Source organism: Jaculus jaculus, chromosome 21 (genome assembly GCF_020740685.1).
Source record: "Jaculus jaculus isolate mJacJac1 chromosome 21, mJacJac1.mat.Y.cur, whole genome shotgun sequence".
NCBI classification, from domain to species: domain Eukaryota; kingdom Metazoa; phylum Chordata; class Mammalia; order Rodentia; family Dipodidae; genus Jaculus; species Jaculus jaculus.
This window is the reverse complement of record NC_059122.1, coordinates 4760903-4786700: the sequence shown is the minus strand read 5'-3', so window position 1 is coordinate 4786700 and position 25798 is coordinate 4760903. Positions and strand designations below refer to the sequence as shown.

The 25798-nt window shown below is 46.9% G+C and overlaps 1 protein-coding gene across 2 annotated transcripts in view; it reads left to right on the top strand.

Moving 5' to 3' along the window:
* The window catches only part of Txndc12 (thioredoxin domain containing 12), a 27243-nt gene extending 1445 nt beyond the window's left edge, over positions 1 to 25798 (top strand). For both annotated transcript variants that reach the window (XM_045139200.1, XM_045139199.1), the window contains exons 2-8: positions 468 to 790; positions 6967 to 7027; positions 13885 to 13937; positions 16798 to 16871; positions 18983 to 19052; positions 22215 to 22298; positions 24943 to 25798. In XM_045139200.1, coding sequence (XP_044995135.1) covers positions 715 to 790; positions 6967 to 7027; positions 13885 to 13937; positions 16798 to 16871; positions 18983 to 19052; positions 22215 to 22298; positions 24943 to 25022 — 498 coding nt within the window. In that variant the 5' untranslated portion in view covers positions 468 to 714 and the 3' untranslated portion in view covers positions 25023 to 25798. The remainder of the gene's footprint in view (positions 1 to 467; positions 791 to 6966; positions 7028 to 13884; positions 13938 to 16797; positions 16872 to 18982; positions 19053 to 22214; positions 22299 to 24942) is intronic.

The window sequence follows — 25798 nt, the reverse complement described above, 5'->3', positions numbered from 1 at the left end:
GCACCTGGGAGGCACTGGTAGGAGGATCGCTGTGAGTTCGAAGCCAGCCTGGAGCTATAAGTGTCAGTTGCACGTCAGCCTGGGCTAGAATGAGACCCTACTTCGCAAGTACAAAATTATAATAATAATAATAATAAATTATTGGGGCTGGAGAGATGGCTTAGCGGTTAAGCGCTTGCCTGTGAAGCCTAAGGACCCCGGTTCGAGGCTCGGTTCCCCAGGTCCCACGTTAGCCAGATGCACAAGGGGGCGCACGCGTCTGGAGTTCGTTTGCAGAGGCTGGAAGCCCTGGCGCGCCCATTCTCTCTCCCTCTCCCTCTATCTGTCTTTCTCTCTGTGTCTGTCGCTCTCAAATAAATAAATAAATAAAAATTAAAAAAAAATAAATTATTGGTGGGTGGTGGTGGCAAATCCGGCTGTCAGACGCCCTGCCCTCCCAAACTCTCGGGGTCCACCTTGTCCCACAGCATTCCCTGGTTCGAGGACGCGCTGGACCCACACGGGGAAGCAACTCGCCCTGAAACAGCCCGCCAGCCTTCCACGAGCCCTGCACCTTTAAACGTGAACTCCATGCAAATCGGACCTCGGAGGCACCACCCACATCCGTGTAACATCACTTCCTTCTGAGTTTTGGGGGCGGGGGAGGGGATCGGGGACCTCCGGGGCCTGGATTTGAGCCGCTGCGCCCGGGAGGCAGTCGCCGCCGCCGCCGAGATGGCCACCTGTTTGCTGGGCTTCGCCCTGCTGCTCCTCGTCGCCTGCTCGGATGGACACAGCGGGCTCGGAAAGGGTCAGATCTCTTTCTGCTCTCTTTTTTTACGGATCGGGGCCCCAGCTCCCCCCCCCCTACCACCCTTTGGGCCCCCTGATCACTGTGTACCCCTCTCCCCCCACGATCCCCCACTATGGTCCCCTCCTAGGCCACGCGCCACGTTCCTGCTTGGGCTTTCTCAACCGCTCCTGGAGAGTTTGCATGTTTTTTTGTGTTTTTTTTTTTTTTTTTTTTTGGAGGTGGGGGGTGAGGGAGGACCATTTGGAGAAGATGAACAGAGGGAAGGAGTCCTCGAACTCGCTCAGTTAATTCTTAGGTTCGAGACTGCAGTGGCTCTTGAGTTAAGGTAATTTGGTACGTTTAAGAGGCCGGCGCAAGCTTTTTAATTCCCAGCACTGGGGAGGCAGAGGTAGGAGCATCACCGTGAGTTCGAGGCCATCCTGAGACTACGGAGTGAATTCCAGGTCAGCCTGGGCTAGATTGAGACCCTAACTTTGAACCCCCCCCAAAAAAAAAAAACAAAAAAACGGGGGTGGGGCGTTCAGGGGTTGGAGAGATGGCTTACCAGTTAAGGCACTTGCAAAGCCTAAGCACACAGGTTCGATTCCCCAGTTCCCACCTAAAGCCAGCTGCACAAGGTGGCACATGCATCTGGAGTTCATTTGCATTGGTTACAGGCCCCACTGTGCCCATTCATTCCTCCTTTTTCTCTCTTCTGCTTCTTTCTCTCATAAATAAGTAAATATATATAATCCCAGCACTAGGGAGGCAGAGGTAGGAGGATCACCGTGAGTTTGAGGCCACCCTGAAACTACATAGTCAATTCCATGTCAGCCTGGGCTTGAGTGAGACCCTACCTTGAGAAACAAAACAAAAAAGATGCCTTTTCCCTGAAGAGCCTGGGGAGGCTGTGCCTGCACCCCAGCAAATGTATAAAAAAGGACCAAATGAAGACAAGGTCTTGTTACCCAGCCCCCAACACTTATCTTTGCTGTTTGCTGTGGCTCATGGGCTAGTGTGTTGGAAAAAAACTGACTGTGGGGTGGTTTGGGGGATAGATCAGTGGTTGTGAATGAAAGTGAGGAATTGTGACCCCAGTGCTGTCCCATTTCCCATGTCTTCTTTCCCTCTTTATTTTTTTTTAAATTTTTATTTATTTATTTGAGAGTGACAGACACAGAGAGAAGGACAGATAGAGGGAGAGAGAGAGAGAATGGGCGCGCCAGAGCCTCCAGCCTCTGCAAACGAACTCCAGACGCGTGCGCCCCCTTGTGCATCTGGCTAACGTGGGACCTGGGGAACCGAGCCTCGAACCGGGGTCCTTAGGCTTCACAGGCAAGCGTTTAACCGCTAAGCCATCTCTCCAGCCCTCCCTCTTTATTTTGATGCCATCGTCTTTTCCTCTTGTGATGAGGGTCTTGTGAAGGTAGTGCTAGGCACTACCAGGTCATGGATATTGAGGCCAATTTGTGTCTGAACCATTGCATAGCAAGCCGTCCTACCCCTTCCTCTGGCTCTTACATTCTTTTTTCATTTTTATTTATTTGAAAGCAACAGACACACACAGATAGAGAGAATGGGCATGCCACTGCAGACGAACTCCAGATGCATCCGCCACCTTGTGCATCTGGCTTATGTGGGTCCTGGGGAATAGAGTCTCGAACCGGGGTCCTTAGGCTTCACAGGCAAGTGCTTAACGGCGAAGCCATCTCTCCAGTCCCTCTTCCATTCTTTTTTGTTTGTTTGTTTGTTTGTAGGTATGATCTCACTGTAGTCCAGGCTGACCTGGAATTCTCATGTAGTCTCAGGGTGACCTCGAACTCACAGCGGTCCTCTTACCTCTGCCTTCTGAGTGCTGGGAGTAATGATGTGTACCACCATGCCTGGCTGTTGTAGTCTTACCACCACCTTTTCCACAGTGGACCCTGAGCCTTAGAAGGTGTGATAGAGATGTCTCAGTGCTGAACTCTCCTCTGTCACTTCTTAGCACCGTGGTGCCTTCTGAGTCATCCCAGTGGTCACCGCCATCTGAAAAGAGAAGCTTCTCTAACCACAAGTGAGAGTAGCATTAGTATATGGGTATGAACGTTAAGGAAAGTGCTTAGAGGGGAGTTTGGTGAGCCACATTCTGAGAGCTCATGACCTCCCTAGCATAGGCTTTTTTTATTTTGCAGGTAGGGTTTCACACTAGCCCAGGCTGGCCTACAATTCACTATGGAGTCTCAGGATGGCCTCAAACTCAAGGAGATCCTCCTACCTCTGCCTCCCCAGTGCTGGGATTGAAGGCATGCGCCACCACACCTGGCACCATAGGCTTTTGACTAGGTTTTCAGTATCAGGCATGTATTCCCTCTTATGGAGCGGGCCCCCAGTCCAATCAGATAGTGGTTGGTTTTCCCCATAAGAGACATGCCACTATTGCACCATTCTATCATTTGGCCATTTGTCAACAACTTTATTTATTGAAGTAGAGTCTAGTCCAGACTGACCTGGAATTCACTGTGTACTCTCAGGCTGACCTTGAACTTGCGGCGATCCTCCTACCTCTGCCTTCAGAGTGTTGGGATTAAAGGAGTGCACCACCGTGCTCAGCCTAACAACCATATATATATATATATATATATATATATATATATATATATATATATATATATATTTTTTTTTTGAGACAGGGTCTCATTCCAGCCCAGGCTGAAACTCACTTTGTTATTCAGGCTGTCCTCTAATTCAATGCAATCCTTCTCCTACCTCATCTTTGAATTGCTGAGACTAAAGGTGTATACCGCCGTGCTTGGCTTGACTCTTTTATCTATTTATTTTTATTTATTTATTTATTTTGCTTTTCGAGGAAGGGTCTGACTCTAGCCCAGGCTGACCTGGAATTCACTATGGAGTCTCAGGGTGACCTTGAACTCACGACACTCCTCCTACCTCTGCCTCTGGGATTAAAGGCATGAGCCACCACGCCCGGTTTGACTGTTTTTTTTTTTTAATATTTTATTTTTTTATTGGAGAAAGAAAGAGGCAGATAGAGTGAATGGGCACGGATGTGGGTCCTAGGGAATTGGATCTGGGCCCTTATAGGCTTCGCAGGCAAGAGCTTTAACTGCTAAGCCATCTCTCCAGCCCCTGACTCATAAATTTTTTTTCAAAAACATTTTTTATTAATAACTTCCATGGTTATAAAAAATATCCCATGGTAATACCCTCCCTCCCCCCACTTTCCCCTTGAAACTCCACCCTCCATCATATCCCCTCCCCCTCTCAATCAGTCTCTCTTTTATTTTGATGTCATGATCTTTTCCTCCTAATATGATGGTATTGTGTAGGTAGTGTCAGGCACTGTGAGGTCATGGATATCCAGGCCCTTTTGTGTCTAGGGGGAGCATGTTGTAAGGAGTCCTGTCCTTTCTTTAGCTCTTACATTCTTTCCGCCATCTGTTCCGCATTAGACCCTGAGCCTTGGAAGGTGTGGTAGAGATATTGCAATGCTGAGCACTCCTGTCACTTCTCAGTACCATGGTGCCTTCTGCTAAATATATATATATATACTTATTGGGAGGCAGAGGTAGGAGGATCGCCATGAGTTTGAGGCCACCTTGAGACTCCATAGTGAATTGCAGGTCAGCCTGGGCTAGAGTGAGACCCTTACCTCGAAAAACCAAATAAATAAATAAAATGATAAATAAATAAAATGAAATTAAAAAGTAAATAAAGTACAATAAAATGGCTCGTTCTTGAGGAATTCTTCTGGAAACCCGAGGAGACTGCAGACTTGGAAACAGGCTAGCTTTTGGAGGGTTGGGTGCCCTGCTGGTTTCTAGTGCATGTTTGCTTTCAGGGCAGCCTTCCCTCTGCCCTTTCTGCTTCTTATCTCACCTTGTGGCTGACTCTGTGTTTGTGGAGGGTTTGGCCATTGTTACTGTGGTCTAGTGAGTGTGTCCTGAAAGTTTGTTTTATTGGAGATTTCATTGCTGTGTAAAAAGACATCCCAAACAAGCAGGCTGTTTTGTGGGACCAAACCTGGATTACTTCCTGCAGGTTTAGGGATTAAGGGTAGAATGATGGTGATCACCTTAGGTACCCCCCATTTCTGGACAGCCTCCCAATTTCTCTCTCAATCATTCATTCTTCAGGCTGAGACTCTGAGCCTTAGGCAAATGACCTTTTTTTTTTTTCCCCTTCCCCTGGCCAGCAGCCTGTGCTGTTGAGATTGGAATGTGCTAATATTGTTGAGGATCCTGTCTCCACGTGCTAATATTTGTGAACTCTTACTTGCCTGTGGTAGCACCAATGAGAATTAGACTTGAATTTATTTGGAGGAGATAAATGTTTGCAAGAGAAATGTTAGCGAGGCATGGTGGCCCATGCCTTTAATCCTAACACTCTCCCAGATGCAGAGGTAGGAGGATCTCTGAGTTCGAGGTTGGCCTGGGACTACAGAGTGATTTCCAGGTGAACCTGGGCTAGAGTGAGATCTTACCTCCAAAAAAAGAAAACAAAGTGGGGGGAGGGAAGCTGGAGAGATGGCTTAGTGGTTAAGGTACTTGCCTGCAAAGCCTAAGGACATATGTTCAACACTCCAGGTCCCTCATAAGCTGGACATCACAAGGTGGCTGAGTTCCTGACATGACAATTCTTCTCTTATTTCTCTGTCATTAAAAAAAGAAAAAGAATGGGCTGGAGAGATGGCTTAGTGGTTAAGTGCTTGCCTGTGAAGCCTAAGGACCCTGGTTCGAGGCTCGGTTCCCCAGGTCCCACGTTAGCCAGATGCACAAGGGGTGCACGTGTCTGGAGTGCGTTTGCAGAGGGTGGAAGCCCTGGTGCGCCCATTCTCTCTCTCTCCCTCTATCTGTCTTTCTCTCTGTGTCTGTCACTGTCAAATAAATACATAAAAAATTTAAAAAAAAAGAAAAGAAAAAGAAGCCTGGCCTTTAATCCCAGCACTTGGGAGGTAGAGGTAGGAGAATCACCTTGAGTTCGAGGCCACTGAGACTACATAGTGAATTTCAGGTAAGCCTGGGCTAGAGTGAGATCCTACCTGGAAAAAACAAACAAACAAACGATAAAGAAAAGTCCAGGTGTAGTGGTGCACACGTTTAATCGCAGCAATAGGGAAGCAGAGGTAGGAGGATCATTGTGAGTTCGAGGCTGTCCTGAGACTACATAGTGAATTCCAGGTCAGATTGGGCTAGAATGAGACCCTACCTCGGAAAAAGGAAAGAAAAGTTAAGCTGACATGAGTTAGTTCATGTAGCATGTTGTAGACATAATGTGGTTAAAATACAGCATTATTATGAGCGCTAACATATTTGGATATAAACTGAAGACTTGGCTTTGCAGGCAAGCGCCTTAATAACTCATCTTGCCAGCCCGAGTTGGCCTTTGACTTCAGGACACTGGAAAGCCTGTGATGTCTGTCTTGCTTAGCAGTGTTTTCATCCAAGGGGAACACACTGGCTAACTTAATGGCAATAATAACAATTTCTTTAAACACATGATCTCATTTACGTATATCAACATTCAGAAGGAGGTGTTCTATCTTTTCTTGTTGTTTTTCGAGGTAGGGTCTCACTCTAGCCCAGGCCGACCTGTAGTTCACTATGTGGTCTTAGGGTGGGTTTGAACTCATGGCAGTCCTCCTACCTCTGCCCCCCCCAGTGCTGGGATTAAAGGCATGCGCCACCACACTCGGCTGATGTAGCAGTTTGTTTTTTTTTTTTAAATTTATTTATTTATTCATTTGCAAGCAGAGAGAGATAGAAGAGAAACAGACACAGAGAGAATGGGCACACCAGGGCCTCCAGCCACTGCAAATGATCTCCAGATGCATGTGCCCGCCTGTACATCTGGCTTACGTGGGTCCTGGAGAGTTGACCATGGTCCTTTGGCTTTGCAGGTAAACGCCTTAGCTGCTAAGCCATCTCTCCAGCCCCTGATGTAGCTTATTTTTTTGGTTTTCAATGTAGGGTCTCACTCTGGCCCAGGCTGACCTGGAATTCACTATGGAGTCTCAGGGTAGCCTCGAATTTCACGGAGATCCTCCTACCTCTGCCTCCCAAGTGCTGGGATTAATGGTGTGCACCACCACGCCCGGCTTGATGTAGCATTTTTTTATGCATATGTTATGAGCATGCCCTGCTCCTTCCTTGGGTCCATGCCCTTTGAATGCTCAAAAGGCTCTCCTCTTCTAGGATTTGGAGATCATATTCACTGGAGGACTCTGGAAGATGGGAAGAAGGAAGCGGCTGCAAGGTACAGAGTGCCATGTGGGGTCGTTTATGGTGACAGAATGTCTTATCAATTTGGCATTCATTTTAGGTGAAGGACCATGCCAAGGCAGAACCAGAACTGAATGATTTACTTGTAACAAAACAATAATAACATTAGCAATGTTTATTAGGCGCTAGTATTAAATAACATGAATTAACTCATTCATAAATTACTATTCTGCTTTTTATTTTGTTTGTTTTTTTTGAGGTAGGGTCTCGCTGTAGCTCAGACTGACCTGGCATTCACTATGGAGTCTCAGGTTGGCCTCAAACTCATGGTAATCCTCCTACCTCTGCCACCTGAGTGCTGGAATCAAAGGCATGTGTCACCATGCCTGGCTGTCATTTAACTTCCATAGCTTCTCCTTGAAGTTTTATTGTTGTATTTAAAAAAAATGTCGATTTATTTGAGAGAGAAAAAAGGAGGCAGAGAGAGAAAGAGAATGGGCACACCAGGGCCTCCAGCCATTACAAACTCCAGGCGCATATGCCACCTTGTGCATCTGGCTTACATGGGTCTTGGGGAATTGAACCTGGGCCCTTTGGCTTTGCAGGCAAATGCCTTACTTAGCTGCTTAGCCATCTCTCTAGCCCTATTGTTCATATTCTGTGGGGATGAGAACATTAAGCCAAGAGCAGTTAAATAACTTGCTGATGATAACAGAGTTAGTAAGTGGTAAAGCCAAGATTCAGACCCACTTAGTCTGGTTCCAATGAGCCATGGTGCCTCCTAGGCTACAGTTGAAATAGTCTCGCATTCCAGAAGGATTTCGTTTGCGTACAGACAGCCTAGTGCACACGGAGGAGGAGAAGGCAGAGAGCAGAGGAGGGAAGGCTGTCAGCCTTATACACACTGATTGTGTTTAATCGTCACCATAATCTTTGGGGCTGGTACACTTCGGAAATAGCAGTTATCATTTACAGAAAAAGAAATTGAAGGATAGGAAAGTTAATTGCCTTGCCATTAGTTAAATTTCTAGTAAGTAGCATAGCCAAGACTTGCATTGTCTGGATCGTACTGTTCTAGAGAGAAACAGTATCCCATTCCACCTAGGTTGTGTCCCTACGTCACCCACATACACACACACTCATACTAACACCTTCCAAGCTAGTGTGTATGGTTTCTAGAACAGATCCCATGGTTTCATGGGTTTAGGTCTCAAGCCTTCTGCAGTAGAATTATGGAATTTAGCAATTGAGAACCCAGCGATGGGGCGTGGTGGCACATGCCTTTAATCCTAGCACTTGGGAGGTAGACATAAGAGAATCACTGTAAGGGCAAGGCCAGCCTGAAGCTACAGAGTGAGTTCTAGATCAGCTTGGGCTACATTGAGACTGTACCATAAAAAAAAACAACAACCCAGTATTTATTTATCTGAGAGAAAAAGAATGGGTATACCAGAGCCTCCAGCCACTGCAAGATGCATGTGTCACCCTGTGCATCTTGCTTATGTGGGTCCTGGGGATCAAACCTGGGTCCTTAGACTTCGCAGACAAGCGCCTTAAATGTAAACCATCTCACCAGTTCTGGGCATAAGTGTTTGATAGTAGGACATTCTCTTGTCCCAAAACTTATAGTGTGGTTATAATCCCTGCATCTCCTTGTCTCAGTTGTTTTTTTTGTTTGTTTGTTTTTTTGGTTTTTCGAGGTAGGGTGTCACTCTAGCCCAGGCTAACCTGGAATTCACTGTGGAGTCTCAGGGTGGCCTTGAACTCATGGCAATCCTCCTATCTCTGCCTCTCAAGTGATGGGATTAAAGGCATGTGCCACCATGTCCGGCTTCAGTTGTTTTTACATTTTCCTTTTTTTTAAAAAAAAATTATTTATTTGACAGAGAAAGAGGGGAAGAGAGAGAGAGAAAATGGGCACACCAGGGCTTCCAAACACTGCAAAGGAACTGCAGATATGATATGTGTGCCTCCTTATTTAGCTGGCTAATGTGGGTCCTTGGGAATCGAACTTGGGTCCTTTAGCTTTGCAGGCAAACTCCTTAACCTCTAAACCTTTCCAGCCCTCTGTTGGTGTCTATAGCTCCAATGTCAAGCTGCGGGCTAGAGAGGCCGCATGTGCCCTCTATGTCAACTAGCGGGCTAGAGAGGCCGCAAGCGCATTCTATGTCAAGGGGCGGGCTAGAGAGGCCGCCAGCCCAGCTCGCGCTTCCGGTCCCCCCCGGAAGTTGCTTCCTGCGCGTGCGCGTCCGCTCGCGACGCCGGCCTCGGGAAAAGGGGGACGTGGGGGATGCCGCTGGTGGTGCTGTGCGGGCTGCCGGGCAGCGGCCGTAGCCGCCGCGCCGAAGAGCTGCGCGTGGCGCTGTCGGCCGAGGGCCGCGCGGTGCACGTGGTGGGGGACGCGTCGGTGCCGGGCGCGGAGGACGGCGCCGCGTACGGCGACGGCGGCCGCGAGAAGGCGCTGCGCGGGACGCTGCGCGCGGCGGTGGAGCGGCGGCTGAGTCGCCGCGACGTGGTGGTGGTGGACTCGGTCAACCACATCAAGGGCTTCCGCTACGAGCTGTGCTGCCTGGCGCGGGCGGCGCGCACGCCGCTCTGCCTGGTGTACTGCGTGCTGCCCGGCGGCGCGGGCGCCGCGCTGGCCGATCCCGAGCTGGCGCTGCGCTTCGAGGCCCCGGACTCCCGCAACCGCTGGGAGCGGCCCGTGTTCACCGTGGCGGGACCCGAGGAGCCCCTGCCGCTGGCCGCGATCGAGGCCTGCCTTTTCGAGAAGCGCGCGGCCCCGCCGCACCAGGCCACGCAGAGCCAGCCGCTGGCCTCCGGCGACTTCCTGCACCAGCTGGACCGCGCCACCGCCGGGCTCCTGGCGGCGCTCCTGGAGGCCCAGAAGGGCGCGCTGCCCGGCGACCTGCTGGCGCTGCCCGGCACCACGGAGCGCCTGCGCTTCACGCGGCCCTTGAGCCTGGCGGAACTGAGCCGCCTGCGCCGCCAGTTTCTTTCCTACACGAAGATGCACCCCAATAACGAGAACCTGCCTCAGCTGGCCAACATGTTTCTTCAGTATCTCAGCCAGAACTTGCAGTAAAAAGAGGTTTCATGGAAGTCTTAACCAACGCTGCCGTTTCTTGTTGTTTTTGACTTTTCGAGGTTAGGGTCTCACTCTGGCCCAGGGTGGCCTCGAACTCGCGGCCACCTTCCTTCCTCTGCCTCCCTGGATTAAAGGACACGTGTGCCACCATGCCTGGCTTGCAGCTAAGTTGCTTTAGCACGGTGTTCTGAATGTCTGCGGGATATACTGACTTGAGTGCTGAAATAGCTGTGATACCCCCTGAGTTTGTAAGTTGATGATGAAGAACAGAATTACTACCTTGGAAGATCTTGGTGAAAAAGTTCCCCACAAAACTCAGTTGGCAAGGTTTGCTCAGCTGGACTCAGGATATCTCACACCACTGATTCTCCCTCCACATCTGGATGGATGAGAATTGCTTTTTAAAAAAAAACAAAAAAAACACGAGTTTAAATGGAAACGGAAGATGGCAAAGTTCTGTGTTTTCATTGTCTCTTTAATACTAAAAAAAATTTTGGCTCCTGGACCTACTTTTTTAACTAGCCAATTTGGAACCAGGATCACAATATACATATAGTTTTGTGACCTTAGCAAACTCATTCTGTCCATTGGGAAACTACAATATTTCTTCTAATAAATCCATTGTTGAAAAATAGAAGAAGCTGCTGGGATGTCACTTAATGTAACAATGTTCTCCGTGTAACAATGGTTTCCATATACCTTGGGCACAAATATTATTTTGATAGTGCTTAATGGGGGCTACATTGGCCTGTCTAGAATGGTTATAAACAGTTTGTGTTTCGAAGCAGATATCTTGAGAGGGAGAATGGGAGCGCCAGGGCCTCCAGCTGCTATAAACAGACTTCAGACATATGTGTCACCCTGTGTAGTTGGCTTACATGGATCCTGGGGAATCTTACCTGGGTCCTTTGGCTTTGCAGGCAAGTGCCTTAACCACTATGCCTTCTCTCCAGCCGTATATATATTTACTTGTTATATATTTATAACATATATATATGAAACTTATTTGAGAACGACACTGTGAGAGAGAGAGAGAGAATGGGTGCACCAGGGCCTCCAGCCAATGAAAACGAACTCCAGATGCATGTGCCACCTTGTGCATTTGGCTTACGTGGGTCGAACATCGAACCCGGGTCCCTAGGCTTCACAGGCAAACGCTTAACTACTAAGCCATCTCTCCAGTCCTTAAAAATTATTTTAATTTTATTTATTTGAGAGGGAACTGGTGCACCAGGGCCCTCTAGCCACTACAGATAGACTCCAGACACATGTGCCGCCACATGCATCTGCCTTACATGGTATTGGGGAATTGAACCTGTAAACCCCATTGTAGAATTAGGAGTAGAAGTTTGCAGGGGAGACAAAAGAAAGCAAGCTAGTCTAAAATGTGTGTGTGCTCTGAAAACGCAAGAGTTGTGAACAGGTGTGTGGGGGGGGGCATCAAGTTGATGGCGTTGCTTGCTTGTTGGAGATCCCCCAGAGAGGATGCGTTCAGGAAGTGTACCTCACAGGCTATTTCTGACCTTCCTTTTTATTTGAAGCCTGTTGAAAGTTGGTTGTGTTGGATTTAAACCCATGCAGTCTAGGCTGATGGACATTATAGTGGTCAACAAGATTGGTTTTGGAGGCAGTCTCTTCTCATTAGCTAGTTGGTGGCAGACCTTAAAATTCTTAACATTGTCAGACATTTAATATTTAATCTCCTGAAAGTTTCCGTTTTCTCTCTATTGGGGGCTGGGGATTGAATCAGTGCCTAACGTGCATGTTGGACTCTTCCAATCTTTTTTTTTTTTTTTTTTTTTTTTAAGGTAGGGTCTTGCTCTAGCTCCGGCAAATGTAGAACTCATTATGTAGTCTTAGGGTGGCCTCGAACTCACAGCGATCCTCCAACCTCTGCCTCCTAAATGCTGGGATTAAAGGCGTGTGCCACCACGCCCGGCCCAGTCTTCAGTTTTGTAAGACAGTAGGTAGTATCTACCTCAACTTAATGTGGTGACACAGTCCTGTAATTAATCCCCAAGCAGGAGGATCGCTACAGATTTGAGGTCTTCCTGAGCTATTATGTGGCGAGGCCGTATCTCAAAAGGGGGGTGGGGGGGGAGAACTGGAAAGATGGCTTAGCAGCTAAGGCTCTTGCCTACAAAGCCAAAGGACCTAGGTAAGCCAGATGCACAAGGTGGTGCATGTGACTGGAGTTAGTCTGCAGCGGCTAGAAATCCTGGCATGCCCATTCTCTCAACAAATAAGTAAAAATCAAATTTAAAAATATATTAAATCGCCTCTCATACCTGTGCACACTGTAGGTTGTCATGATAGCTTGTTTACAACTTGACTAGGTTGGAATTCTGGTAATAGTGGCAATCTTGACATTTGTGCTTGGAGTTTGGAGAGATATAAGACTTCTGATTACTGTCTTACTTTATGTTGATTAGTCTTTTATACATGTGGTGAAGCAGAAACCTAAATAAAGATAGGCATGGTGGTGTATGCCTTTAAAACCAGCACTGGGGAGACAGGTGTAGGAGGGTCGCCATGAGTTCGAGGCCAGCCTGAGATTACATAGTGAATTCCAGGTCAGCTTGGGCTATAGTGAAACCCTACCTCAAAACAAAAAACAAAACAAAAAAAACCATATGATTTCAGTAGCAGTCATTTAGGAATAGGATACCATTACAAGATACTGTAGGGCCTGGGCGGACGGGGAGTGGATAATGGTCTTGTGGCAGAAAAAGGATCAGAATTTGGACTTCCGGCTCCTGTATAAATGCCAAGTGGCCGTGGTGCCTTCCTGGAATTCAGTGCTGGTGAGGCAGAGATGAGGTCCATGGGGCAGGCTGGCCAGCTAGACTCCTGGAGTCAACAAACCATGGGTTCCAGGCAGAGACCCTGCCTTGGTAAATAAGGTAGAACCCGGCTGAGGAAGACACCCAGTGTTAGCCTCCGGCTGCATATGCATGAGCACCTACGTGCGGACATACATGTGTACGTGAATGTCTACACATAGCACACAGAACATCCTATGTATATACTATATATGTATAATATCACAGCAATCCACCTACCTCTGCCTCCTGAGTGCTGGGATTGAAAGGCATGAGTCACCACGCTCAGCTCTAAAAAAAAAAAAAAAATTTATTTTTATTTATTTGAGGGGGCGTGGAGAATAGGCATGCCTGGCCTCCCACCACTGCAAATGAGCTCCCGATGTGCATCTGGCTTATTTGTGTCCTGGAGAATCAAATCAAGGTTCTTTGGCTTTGCGGGCAAGCACCTTAACCACTAAACCATCTCTCCAGCCCCCCCCCCCCAAAATATGTTTACCAATTTTATTTTAATTTGGTGTGGTGGCACATACTTTCATACCAGCACACAGGAGGTGGTGGTAGGAGGTTCACCGTGAGTTTGAGCGTGAGGCTACATAGTGCATTCCAGGTATGCCTAAGCTAGAGCAAGTCTCTACCTTGAAAGGGCTTTTTTTTGTTTTTTATTTATTTGCATGTAGGGGTGGGGGACACAACAGGACAACCTTTTTGTCAATTTGTGTGTCTGGCCTACATAGGTGGATTGAACTCAGGCCAGCAGGCTTTACCAGCAAGTGCCTTAAACTGCTGAGCCATCTTCCCAGCTCCTCAAAACATTAAATCTTATAATCTGATGTTTTCTTTCCACATAATCTGTTTGGTTTAAGATTTTCCACTTGAAATCATATGATCTCTGTACATTAACCTTTGTTTCTATAAACTGATATTTTATAAGAGTACTTTTGAAGAATGATGATGGAATGTAATTTCTTTGTTTTTAAGTGGATTGCCCCTGATGGTGATTATCCACAAATCCTGGTGTGGCGCTTGCAGGGGTAAGTACTAGTGTTCAGTCTAAAATCAGGCTTTGACATGTGTTACCAAGAAGCCAGACGTGGGGCTGGAGAGATGGCTTAGCGGTTAAACGCTTGCCTGTGAAGCCTAAGGACCCTGGTTTGAGGCTCAGTTCCCCAGGACCCACGTTAGCCAGATGCACAAGGGGGTGCACGCGTCTGGAGTTCGTTTGCAGAGGCTGGAAGCCCTGGTGCGCCCATTCTCTCTCTCTTCCTCTATCTGTCTTTCTCTCTGTGTCTGTCGCTCTCAAATAAATTAAAAAAAAAAAAAAAGAAAAAAAGAAAAAAAAAACTTTGATCCCAGCACTCGGGAGGCAGAGGTAGAAGGATCGCTGTGAGTTTGAGGCCACCTTGAGACTCCATAGTGAATTCCAGGTCAGCCTGGGCTAGAGTGAGACCCTACCTCAAAAAAAAGGGGGGGCTTGGGTATAGTGACTCAATGTATGTTTCCCAGCGCTCTGGAGGTTAAGATAGGAAGATCTGACCAAGTTCTGGACCAACCAGGGCTAGAGTTTTTTTCTTAGAACTGATGCAAAAAGAAAAAAAAAAAAAGTAATAATCCCAGTGTGGTGGCGCACAGTTAATTCCAGCCCTGGCGCTTGCTGGCTCCTTGGAGAGTTTCAGGCCAAGTCGATGGCTCAGTAGGCTACATGGGCCTGATGATCTCAGTTTGGGTCCTCAGAACCACGTAGAGCTGGGCACAGTAGTGCACGCCCATACTCCCAGTGGGTCAGCAGCATCATGCATGGGAGGTGAAACAGGAACCCCAGAAGCTGCAGCTCCAGCTGTACGCGGAGTTAAAAAGAAACCTTGGGGCTGGAGAGATGGCTTAGTGGTTAAGCGCTTGCCCGTGAAGCCTAAGGACCCCAGTTCGAGGCTCGATTCCCCAGGACCCACGTTAGCCAGATATACAAGGTGGTACATGGATCTGGAGTTTGTTTGCAGTGGCTGGAGGCCCTGGCGCGTCCATTCTCTCTCTCTGTCTTTCTCTCTGTGTCTGTCACTCTAAAGTAAACAAAAAGCCAAATGGCACCTAAGGAATGACATTGGAGGTTGTCCCCTAGCCTCTACATACATGTTGGCTCATACATGTGCCAGTCGCACACGCTTAGAGAGACACACACACACACACACACACACACACACACAAAACAAATCATGACTGAGCATGTAGCTCAGTGCTTGTCTGGCATGCACAAAGCTCTGCGTTTCATCTCCTTTACTGCATTAACCAGGCCTGGTGGCACATTCCTACAGCCCAGCACTGCGGAGATGGAGGCAGGATGATCTGAAGTCCAAGGTCATCCTGGGCTACAAGAGACCCTACCCTCTCTCCCCACAAAAGTGTCATACCTCCCCCATGCCTGTCCAGATGTATGCCATTATCCTTGTTTGTTTATTTGGTTTTTGGAGGTAGCATTTTGATCTAGCCCAGGCTAACTTGGAATTCACTCTGTACTCTCACAGTGGCCCGGAACTCATCCTGATCCCCTTACCTCTGCCTCCCAAGTGCTGGTATTAAAGGCGTGAACAACCATGCCTGGCTATATTTTAATTTTTTAAATTTTATTTGTGAGCAGAGAGAGAGAAGATGGGCATACAAGGGTCTCTTGCAATACAAACTCCAGACCCATGTGCCACTTTGTGCATCTGACTTTCACATGAGTGCTGGGGAATTGAACCTGGGCCAACAGGCTTTACAAGCAAGCATCTTTAACCATTGAGCCATGTATCCAGCTCCATTATCCTTAGTTTATAAATGAAAGAGAGGCTTCAGAGACTTATAAGTCACACAATAAATTTAAATAATCGACAGAAGCAGTATAATAATATAGCTATCCCAGTTCTGGGTTTTATTATCATTTTATTATTATCATCACTTTTTTTTTTTCCTTTCTGGTTTTTTAAGGTAGGGTCTCACTCTAGTCCAGGTTGACCTGGAATTAACTCTGTAGTCTCAGGGTGGCCTCGAACTCAGGGTGATCCTCTTATCTCTGTCTCCTGAGTATTGGGATTAAAGGTGTGTGCCACCATGGTTGGCATCACTTTTTTTTAATACATTTTTTTTATTCTAATTTATTTGAGAGCGATAGACAGAGAAACAGGCAGAGAGAAAAAGAGAATGGACACGCCAGGGCTTCCAACCACTGCAAACAAACTCCAGATGCATACACCCCCTTGTGCATCTGGCTAAGGTGGGTCCTGGGAAATCGAGCCTTGAATGGGGTCCTTAGGCTTCACAGGCAAGCGCTTAACCGCCAAGCCATCTCTCCAGCCCCATCACTTTCTTTTTTAAGAAGCTGAGACAAGCTATTGCTGTGTTGCCTAGGTTGGTCTTAAGCCAAGTGGACTCGAGTGATTCCTTTGCCTTCATTTCCCCAGTAGCTGGGATTACAAGTGTGTACTACCACACATGGCTCCAATTATAATTTTCTCTTAAATTTTATTTGCAAGGAGAGTGCGATTGTGAATGGGCATGCTAGGTCCTCCTGCCACTGCAAGCAAACTCCAGACATATGCGCTGCTGTATGCATCTGGCTTTATGTAGGTACTGGGGAATTGAACCAGGCCATCAGGCTTGGCAAGCAAGTGCCTGAACCTCCCTGAGCCATCTCTTTTCAGCCAAATCTAACTTTTTTTTTTTTTTATTTTTTTTGGTGCTGGAATCTTCTAACTTTTAAAAGTTTTTTAAAAAATTAGTTATTAAATACTTGAGCTGGGGCTAGGGAAATGGCCTTAAACTACCAAGGACAGTTAGTAAGGAACGTGCATGCTAATGAGTGCTGGCGTGATACTGTTTTCTCCATTGCAAAATCTTTTTTTTTTTTTTTTCTCCCTCTAGCTTTAAAACCCAAATTTGCAGAATCTACAGAAATTTCAGAATTGGCTCATAATTTTGTTATGGTAAATCTGGAGGTAAGACATCAAGTTTTCAAATCCCCCTTTTGTTTTATTTTTTGACTTGTATTTTAAGATTCATTTATTTATTTGAGAGGGAGAGAGAAAGAGAGTGAACATAGGACACTCAGGTCTCTGGTGCTGCAAACAAACTCCAGACCTGTGTGACACATTGTGCACTTGGCTGAAAGGTATGCAAGCAAGCACGATTAACTAACTGCTGAATCATCTTTCTGGTCCCTCATTCTTATTCTTTTCTTTGAAAAATATTTTTAGCTGGGCGTGGTGGCACACGCCTTTAATCCCAGTACTCGGGAGGCAGAGGTAGGAGGATTACCATGAGTTCGAGGCCACCCTGAGACTACATACTGAATTCCAGGTCAGCCTGGGCTAGAGTGAGACCCTACCTCAAGCCTCCCACCCCTCAGAAACTATTTACTATTTATATGCAATCAGATTATATATATGGAGAGACAGGTAAAGAGAGATGGGTATGCCAAGGTCTCCTGCTGCAAATGAACTTCAGATGCATGTGACTGTCTGTGCATTTGGCTGAATATGGGCACTGGGGGATCAAGCAAGCAAGTGCCCTTGATCGTTTCTTCAGCCTGTCATTTTTAGCTTTTTCTTTTTTTTATACTTTAATTTGAGAGAATGAGAATGGGCATCCCTTTAAGCCCAGCACTTGGGACGCAAAGGTAGGAGGATCTCTATGAGTTGAAGGCCACTCTGAGACTACATAATGAATTCCAGGTCAGCCTGGACTAGAGTGAGACCCTTCCTCAAAAGCCGCTGCACGCATACTCCAGACACATGCGTCCCCTTGTGCACACGTACAACATTGCGTGCTTGCGTCACTGCACGTCTGGCTTACATGGGACCTAGAGATTCGAACATGTGTTTTTGGGGACTGCCCCCCCCAAACTAAAATGAAAAAGAAAAGCCATTTAAAAAAACTGATTATATGGTTGTATTTCCTGGGCAGACTTAATTCTGGGGCTGATGTGATGACTCCACGGTTAAAGGTGTTTACTCGCAAAACCTACAGGCCCAGGTTTGATTCTCAGTACCCACATAAAGCCAGATGCGCCAAGTGGTGTGTGTGTCTGTAGTTGGTTGTTTGCAGTGGCCAGAGGCCCTTGCATGCCTATACTTTTTCTCTCTCTTTGTAAAAAAAAAATTTGCAAATTCTTGAAAGCCTTCATTTCACAGTTAAAATTGTCAGTTTCACTAATTCTCAGATTTTTTTTTGTTGTTGTTGCAGTACTGGGGATTGAACCCATGGCCTTATGCTTTCTAGGCAAGCCCCCTGCCCTACCACTGAGCCAAGTCCCCAGTTTCATTAGTTCCCAATAATTTATTTTTATTTATTTAAAAAAAAAACATTTTTTGTTCATTTTTATTTATTTATTTGAGAGAGAGAGAGAGAGAGAGAATGGACACGCCAGGGCCTCCAGCCACTGCAAACGAACTCCAGATGCGTGCTCCACCTTGTGCATCTGGCTAACGTGGGTCCTGGAGAATGAAGCCTCGAACCGGGGTCCTTAGGCTTCACAGACAAGCGCTTAACCGCTAAGCCATCTCTCCAGCCTGCAATAATTTATTTTTAATTTGAGAGAGAGAGAATGTGCGCTCCAGGGCCACTAAGCCACTGCAAACGAACTCCGGACACGTGCGCCACCTTGTGCATCTGGCTTTACGTGGGTCTTAGGGAACTGAACCTGGGTCCTTAGGCTTCACAGGCAGGCACCTTAACCACAAAGCCATCTCTCCGGCTCCAAAATTAAGTCTTCCCAGGAAGCAAAGGTGAAGGGGATAGCTTGTAGTTTTAAACAGGTGGTGAGAAAAGGTGACATTTGCTCAGAGATCGGAAGCAGAAAAGGAAGTGAGGCCCACGAGTGATGGGCAGTTGTGCCCCAGCTGAGGGTAAACGGTGTGGCTGGCTTATTGCATGACGGCAACAGTGAGCTGCTTGGTATGGCTGAAGAGGACTAGCCGAGGTGAAGCCGGAAGGATGGGCTGGGGGATCATGTGTGGTCCTCTGGCCTGAGCAAGTGGGAAAGCCACTGACAAGCTCTGGGGAGAGGGAAGACGTGATCTCATGTCAGTTTTACGTCTGATCTTAACAGGATGAAGAGGAGCCCAAGGAGGAAGATTTCAGCCCTGATGGGGGGTATATTCCACGAATCCTCTTCTTGGGTAAGACAGAGCTCTTAGCTTAGTGACCCGGATTAAGATGTGATAGAGAAGAGAGTCAAGCAACTAGAACTGCTTTAGTGACATTCTGAAATTTCCAAAGCCAAAACTAACCCAGCTGTAAGAGTAAGGGGAGGGCTGGAGAGATGGGTTAGCGTGGTTCAGGTGCATGCCTGTGAAGCCTAAGGATCCAGTTCGATTCTTCAGGTCCCAAGTAAGACAGATGCACATGGTGGTGCCTGTATCTGGAGTTCATTTGCAGTGGCTGGAAGCCCTGGAACACCCATTCTTTCTCTCTCTCTCTCTCCCTCTCTCTGTCTCTAATAAATAAAAGTAAACTTAAAAAAAAGCCAGGCTTGGTGGTGCATGCCTTTAATCCCAGCACTCAGGAGGCAGAGGTAGGAGGATCGTTGTGAGTTCGAGGCCGCCCTGAGACTATAGAGTGAATTTCAGGACAGCCTGAGCTAGAGTGAGACCCTACCTAAAAAAACAAAAAAATAAGAGTAAGTAGAAAAACCAGGTGTGGTGGCGCACGCCTTTAATCCCAGCACTTGGGAGGCAGAGGTAGGAAGAGTGCCTAGAGTTTGAGGCCACCCTGAGACGACATAGTGATTTCCAGATCAGCCTGGGCTAGAGCCAAACCCTACCTCGAAAAAACAAAAGTAAGTGGGGGGGGGGGAGTAAGTGACCTGGGGGGCTGGAGAGATGGCTCAGTGGTTAAGGCATTTGCCTGAAAAACTTAAGGACCTCGGTTTGATTCCCCAGTACACACACTTTAATCCAGCACTCAGGAGGCAGAAGTAGGAATTGAAGGCCACCCTGAGACTTCATAGTGAATTGCAGGTCAGTCTGAGCTAGAGTGAGAACCTACCTCGAAAAAACCAAAAATTACAAAAAAATAAATAAATAAATAAACAACAAGAGAAAAGAGTAAGGGACTTGGGCTAGTGGGCACCTGTAATCCTAGCCCTCAGATCCTAGTACTCGGGCTGAGTCAGGAGACTGATCTGGGCTACAGAGTAAGATCCTGAGAGAGAGAGAGAGAGAGAGAAAGAGAGAGAGAGAGAGAGAGAGAGAGAATAAATTTGAATATAAGAGAGTTCAGAATACCAAAAGTACAGATTTGTAGCTTCCAACTAGCTTTTATGGGCAACAACAAGGATCTCTTCTTCTATATATTTATTCAGCTGTCACTGGACATCACCCCTATGTGCTAGGCACTATATGGACTGGGATAGGCCACTGTTCCTACCCGAGTCAACATACTAACCAGGCAAAAGTCCTTTGACAAACAATGTTATGAGTTAACGACCATCTAATCTTAGTTCAGCATCTGGCTGGCTGGGGCTGGTGGTAAATGCCTATAATCCTAGTATTGACAGGCAGAAGAAGGAGGAGGATCAGGAGTTCAAAGTCACCCTATCAGCCCCTGTTCTTTTTTTTTTTGTTTTTTTCCTTCCTTCTTTCCTTCATTCCTTCTATCCATCCATCAGAGTAGCCATCCTGAATGGCTCCAAGACAGCCAGACTGACCTTTTTTTGTTGTTGTTGTCAATTTATTTATTTATATATTTGAGAGTGACAGACACAAAGAAAGGCAGAGAGAGAGAGAATGGGCGCACCAGGGCCTCCAGCCTCTGCAAACAAACTCCAGATGCGTGCGCCCCCTTGTGCATCTGGCTAATGTGGGTCCTGGGGAATCGAGCCTCGAACCGGGGTCATTAGGCGTCACAGGCAAGCATTCAACCGCTAAGCCATCTCTCCAGCCCCTTTCATTCTTTTTTTGAGGTAAGGTCTCCCTCTACACCAGGCTGACCTGGAATTCACATGCTGGCCTCAAACTCACAATGATCCTCCTACTTCTGCCTCCTGAGTGCTGAGGTTGAAGGCACATGCCACCACACTTGTCGAGTCCCTATTTCAAAAACTAAATCAGAACCAAGCGAAGTGGTGCACACCTTTAATCCCAGCACTCAGGTGGCAGAGGTAGGAAGATAGCCATGAGTTGGAGGCCGCCCTGAGACTACATAGTGAATTGCTGATCAGCCTAGGTTAAAGTGAGACTCTACTTCGAAAAACAAAAAACAAAAAACAACAACAAAAAAAACCCTAAATCAGGCACTTGTTTGTAAAGGTTCATTTGCCCAGGACCCATATAAAACAAGATGCACAAAGTGGTATATGAGTCTCGAGTTCGTTTGCAGTGTCAAGAGGCCCTGGTGCACTGATTCTGTCTCTCACACAGTTTGTCTCTGTTTCCCTCTCTCTCTCAAATAAATAAAATAACTAAAACCAGGCAGGTGTGGTGGCACATGTCTTTAATCCCAGCATTTAGGAGCCAGATGTAGGATAGCTCTGAGTTTGAGATCAGCCTGGGACTAAAGAGTGAGTTTTAGGTCAGCCTGAGATAGAGTGAGAGCTTATCTCGGGGGGGGGTAGGGTGGGGGGAGGAGGTGTCTAAAACCAGGGCTGGAGAGATTGCTCAGTGGTTAAGGCACTTGCCTTCAAAGGCAAAGGAGCCAGGTTCAATTCCCCAGTGCCCATGTATAGCCAGAAGTACAAAGTGATGTGATCTGGAGTTCATTTGCAGTGGCCAAAGGTATTCTTTGCTCATTTATTCTCTTTCTCTCTCTCTGCAAATAAAACAACTAAAACTAAAATCAACCAAACAAATAACCAAAAAAATTGGTCAGATTGTCTGGAGGAAACAAGTTAAAAAAATAGATAATTCAGGCTAGGGAGATAGCTCAGCAGTTAAAGGCACCTGCTTGGAAAGCCTGCTGGCCCAAGTTTAAATCCCTAGCACCCATGTAAGGTCAGATGCACAACGTGGTGCATGCATCAAGTTCATCTGCAGTGGCAAGAGGTCCTGGCATGCCCATTCTCTTCCCCTTCCCCTTGCAAATAAGTACATACATACATATATATAATAATATCATCATCAAGCAGAAAAGGAACATTCCAGAAAAATAGCCAAGGCATAGGGTGGGTCTCTAAGCTGTGTTCAGGTAAATACATGGAATTTTCTGATGTGCCAAGGGTAACGTGGTGAGTTAATGGCCTTAAAAAGATGGGTGCATCTTGTTTCCCAGAGGGGTCTCGTGTCCCGTATGGTGTAAGAACTATCTGTTCTAACTACAGCCTTCGCGCCTTCTGTCTTCAACAGACCCCAGCGGCAAGGTGCATCCTGAGATCATCAACGAGAGTGGAAACCCCAGCTACAAGTATTTCTACGTCAGTGCTGAGCAAGGTATGGTTCTGCGGAGGGGAAGGAGGGGGGACAACGGCTGCTACGTGACGTCTGCCTGTTAGCTGAGCTTCTCCCCCATGACTATCTTTTTTTGTTGTTGTTTTTTTTTTAATTTTATTTATTTATTTATGAGAGAAAAAGACAGAGAGCGAATGAGAGAATGGGCATGCCAGGGCCTCTAGCAACTGCATATGAACTCCAGACACATGTGCCCCCTTGTGCATCTGGCTTACATGGGTCCTGGGGAATTGAACCCAGGTCCCCAATTAGCTTTTTTTTTTTTTTTTTTTTTTTTTAGGGGCTGGGGAGATGGCTTAGCAGTTAAGGCACTTGCCTGCAGAGCCTAAGGATCTAGGTTCAACTCCCCAGTACCCACATATGCCAAATTAACAAGGTGGCGCATGTGTCTGGAGTTCATTTGTAGCGGCTAGAGGTCTTGGCATGCCTGTTCTCTCTGTTGCCCTCTTTCATTCAATAAACAAGAATAACTTTTTTTGTATGTGTGTGTGGTTTTTCAAGGTAGGGTCTAGTTCTAGTCCAGGCTGACCTGGAATTCACTGTGTAGTCTCAGGGTGGCCTCGAACTCCAGGCAGTCCTCCTACCTCTGCCTCCCAAGTCCTGGGATTAAAAGTGTGCACCACCATGCCTGGCAGAATAGAATATTTTTTAAATTGTATTTATTCTGCAAGGAGTGTGAGAAGGGGCACGTCAGAATAAACTGCAGACTCCTGAGCCATTTTGGGCATCTACCTCTATGGGTACTGGAGAACCCAACACAGCCATCGGGCTTTGCAAGCAAGCATCTTTCGTCACTGAGCCATCTCCGCAGCCTGTGAGTTAGCTCCTGTACAGGATGCAGTGGAGAGAGAGGTCAGAAGCTGTTCTCCGCTACCGAGAATGCAGAGGCATGGCTAATCGATGCATAGGAGGCTGAAGGACAAGCCCATGGAGACTGTCACCTCCTGTAGTCTCCAGTTAATCAGTCACAGAGTGGGGATTTGAACACAGAACCTAGTTTTTTTCCGTTGCACCTCAATTGCTGTTCCCAGAACAATCAGGGGAAGAAGAATACAGACTTTCAGCTGAGCAATTCTTTTCTTAAAAAAAAATTTTATTTATCTATTTGAGACACACACACACATAATAAAGGGAGAATTGGCATGCCTGCCTCTGCAGACGAATTCTAGACACAGCACCACCTTATGCATCTGGCTTATGTCATGGGGAATCAAACCTGACTCCTTAGGCTTTGCAGGCAAGTGCCTAAACTCTAAGCCATCTCTCCAGCCGTCAGCAGAGCAATTCTAAGAGTTTTCAGCTGGATCCAGAAGTAAAAGAATTTGTTATCTGAGGGCTGGAGAGATGGCTTAGCTGTTAAGGTGCTTGCTTGCCTGTGAAGCCAAAAGGCCCAGGTTCAATCCCCCTGTACCCACATAACGCAGATGAATAAGGTGGCACATGCATCTGGAGTTTGTTTGCAGTGGCTGGAGTCTCTGGTGCACCCATTCTGTCTCACCAGCCTCTTTCTTTCTCCCGAATAAATAAATAAAAAATAAGCCAGGCATGGTGATGCATGCCTTTAATCCCAGCACCTGGGAGGCAGACGTAGGAGGATTCCTATGAGTTCAAGGCCACCCTGAAACTACATAGTGAATTCCAGGTCAGCCCAAGCTGGAGTGAGACCCTGCCTCAAGACCCCCCCCCAAAAAAAAATAAAATTAAAAAATAAATAAAAATAAAAATAAATAGTTATCTAAGGAGGACATTTCAAACTATGGGGAGCAAGGGAGTGGGGGCCGAGCCCAGCCTGGAGAGGGTGCCGGACTTGCAAGAGGCATGTGAACATTTGAGTCCTCACAAGTGAGGGGTCCTCAGCTATTATTTATTATTATTACTTATTTTCCCCCCGAGGTAGCTTAGCAGTTACGGCACTTGCCCCTAAAGCCAGTTCCCCAGGACACACATAAAGCCAGATGCAGAAAGTAGCAAATGCATTGGGAGTTCATTTGCAGTGGTAAAGTCCTTGGTTTGCCCATTTTCTCTTTCCACTGGGCATGGTGGCACATGCCTTTTATCCCGGCACTTGGGAGGCAGAGGTAGGAGGATTGTCATGAGTTCAAGGCCACCCTGAGACTACATAGTGAATTCCAGAGCAAGACCCTACCTAAAAAAAATTATAAAACAAAACATTATTTAGGGCTGGAAAGATTGCTTAGCAGTTAAGGCACATGCCTGGGAAGCCTAAGGACCCAGGTTCGATTCTTCAGATCCCATGTAAGCCAGATGCACATAGTAGCACATGCATCTGGAGTTCATTTGCAGGGGTTAGAGGCACTGACATGCCCATTCAACTCACACTCTTCTGTCTCTAATAAATAAATAAAAATAAATCTTAAAAAAAAAAAATTTGCCGGGTGTGGTGGCGTATGCCTTTAATCCCAGCACTCGGGAGGCAGAGGTAGGAGGATCGCCGTGAGTTCGAGGCCAGCCTGAGACTCCATAGTGAATCCCAGGTCAGCCTGGGCTAGAGTGAGACCCTACCTCGAAAAACCACACACACACACAAAAAATTGTTGACATTTGTTGTCAGGTGCCAGCTACTGAAGAAATGTCCTCCTTTCCCCTGCCTTCCCTTCCTTCACAGTTGTCCAGGGGATGAAGGAGGCCCAGGAGAGGCTGACCGGGGACGCCTTCAGAAAGAAACACATTGAAGATGAGTTGTGACACCACCGAGTCTCTTCCTGCATCCGAGTTCCTCTTGGGGAAGGAAAGCAGCAGCGGAGAGAATCGCCCAGAACAACTGAACCGCCCGGAAGCCCGGCTTCCACCCTCCCCCCCGGGTCGAGCTGTCCCTGCGGGCAAGCCTGCTGTCCCTGTGTCGGAGGACCCGGCAGCACGTGGCCGACTCTCTCCCGCTCCCTGTCCCCTAAATGTCCATTGCCTCTGACTGTAAACAATGAAACTCTGCCACACAAAACATGAGCCATTTGGAGATTTCACTCCTCCCATGTCAGTGTTTGAGTCTTGACCCACTTCTTCCTGCTCTGCCGTGAAAGGAGACGGATATAGCACCTTTTCTATAGCGTCAAAATTTCAGGAATACTTTATCAATTTTTTTTTCTTGTTTGCTTTTAATAAAAAAATCATAAATAGAAACCACCAGCCAATCTTTCTCCTGCTCTCTTGGAAATACTCTGGGGCTTCCAGAATCCTTGCAGCCTCCATCCCTCCTACTCAGTCTTGGGCAGTCTTTCCAGTTTGCACATGCGTGTGTGTGTGTGTGTGTGTGTGTGTGTGTGCGCGCGCACGCGTAGGAATGGCTGTGTGCTTGGATGGAGCCCGGGCTAGAAGCATGCTTTCCCTGTTAGTGTTGGACAAACTCAAACCCCTGTGGAGCCTTTTTTTTTTTTTCTCATCAACTGTATTTTTGTACTGGGATTAACAGAAAATATAAGATGAAATATTGTTTGATTGAACTTTAATAAAACTTTAAAAGGAAA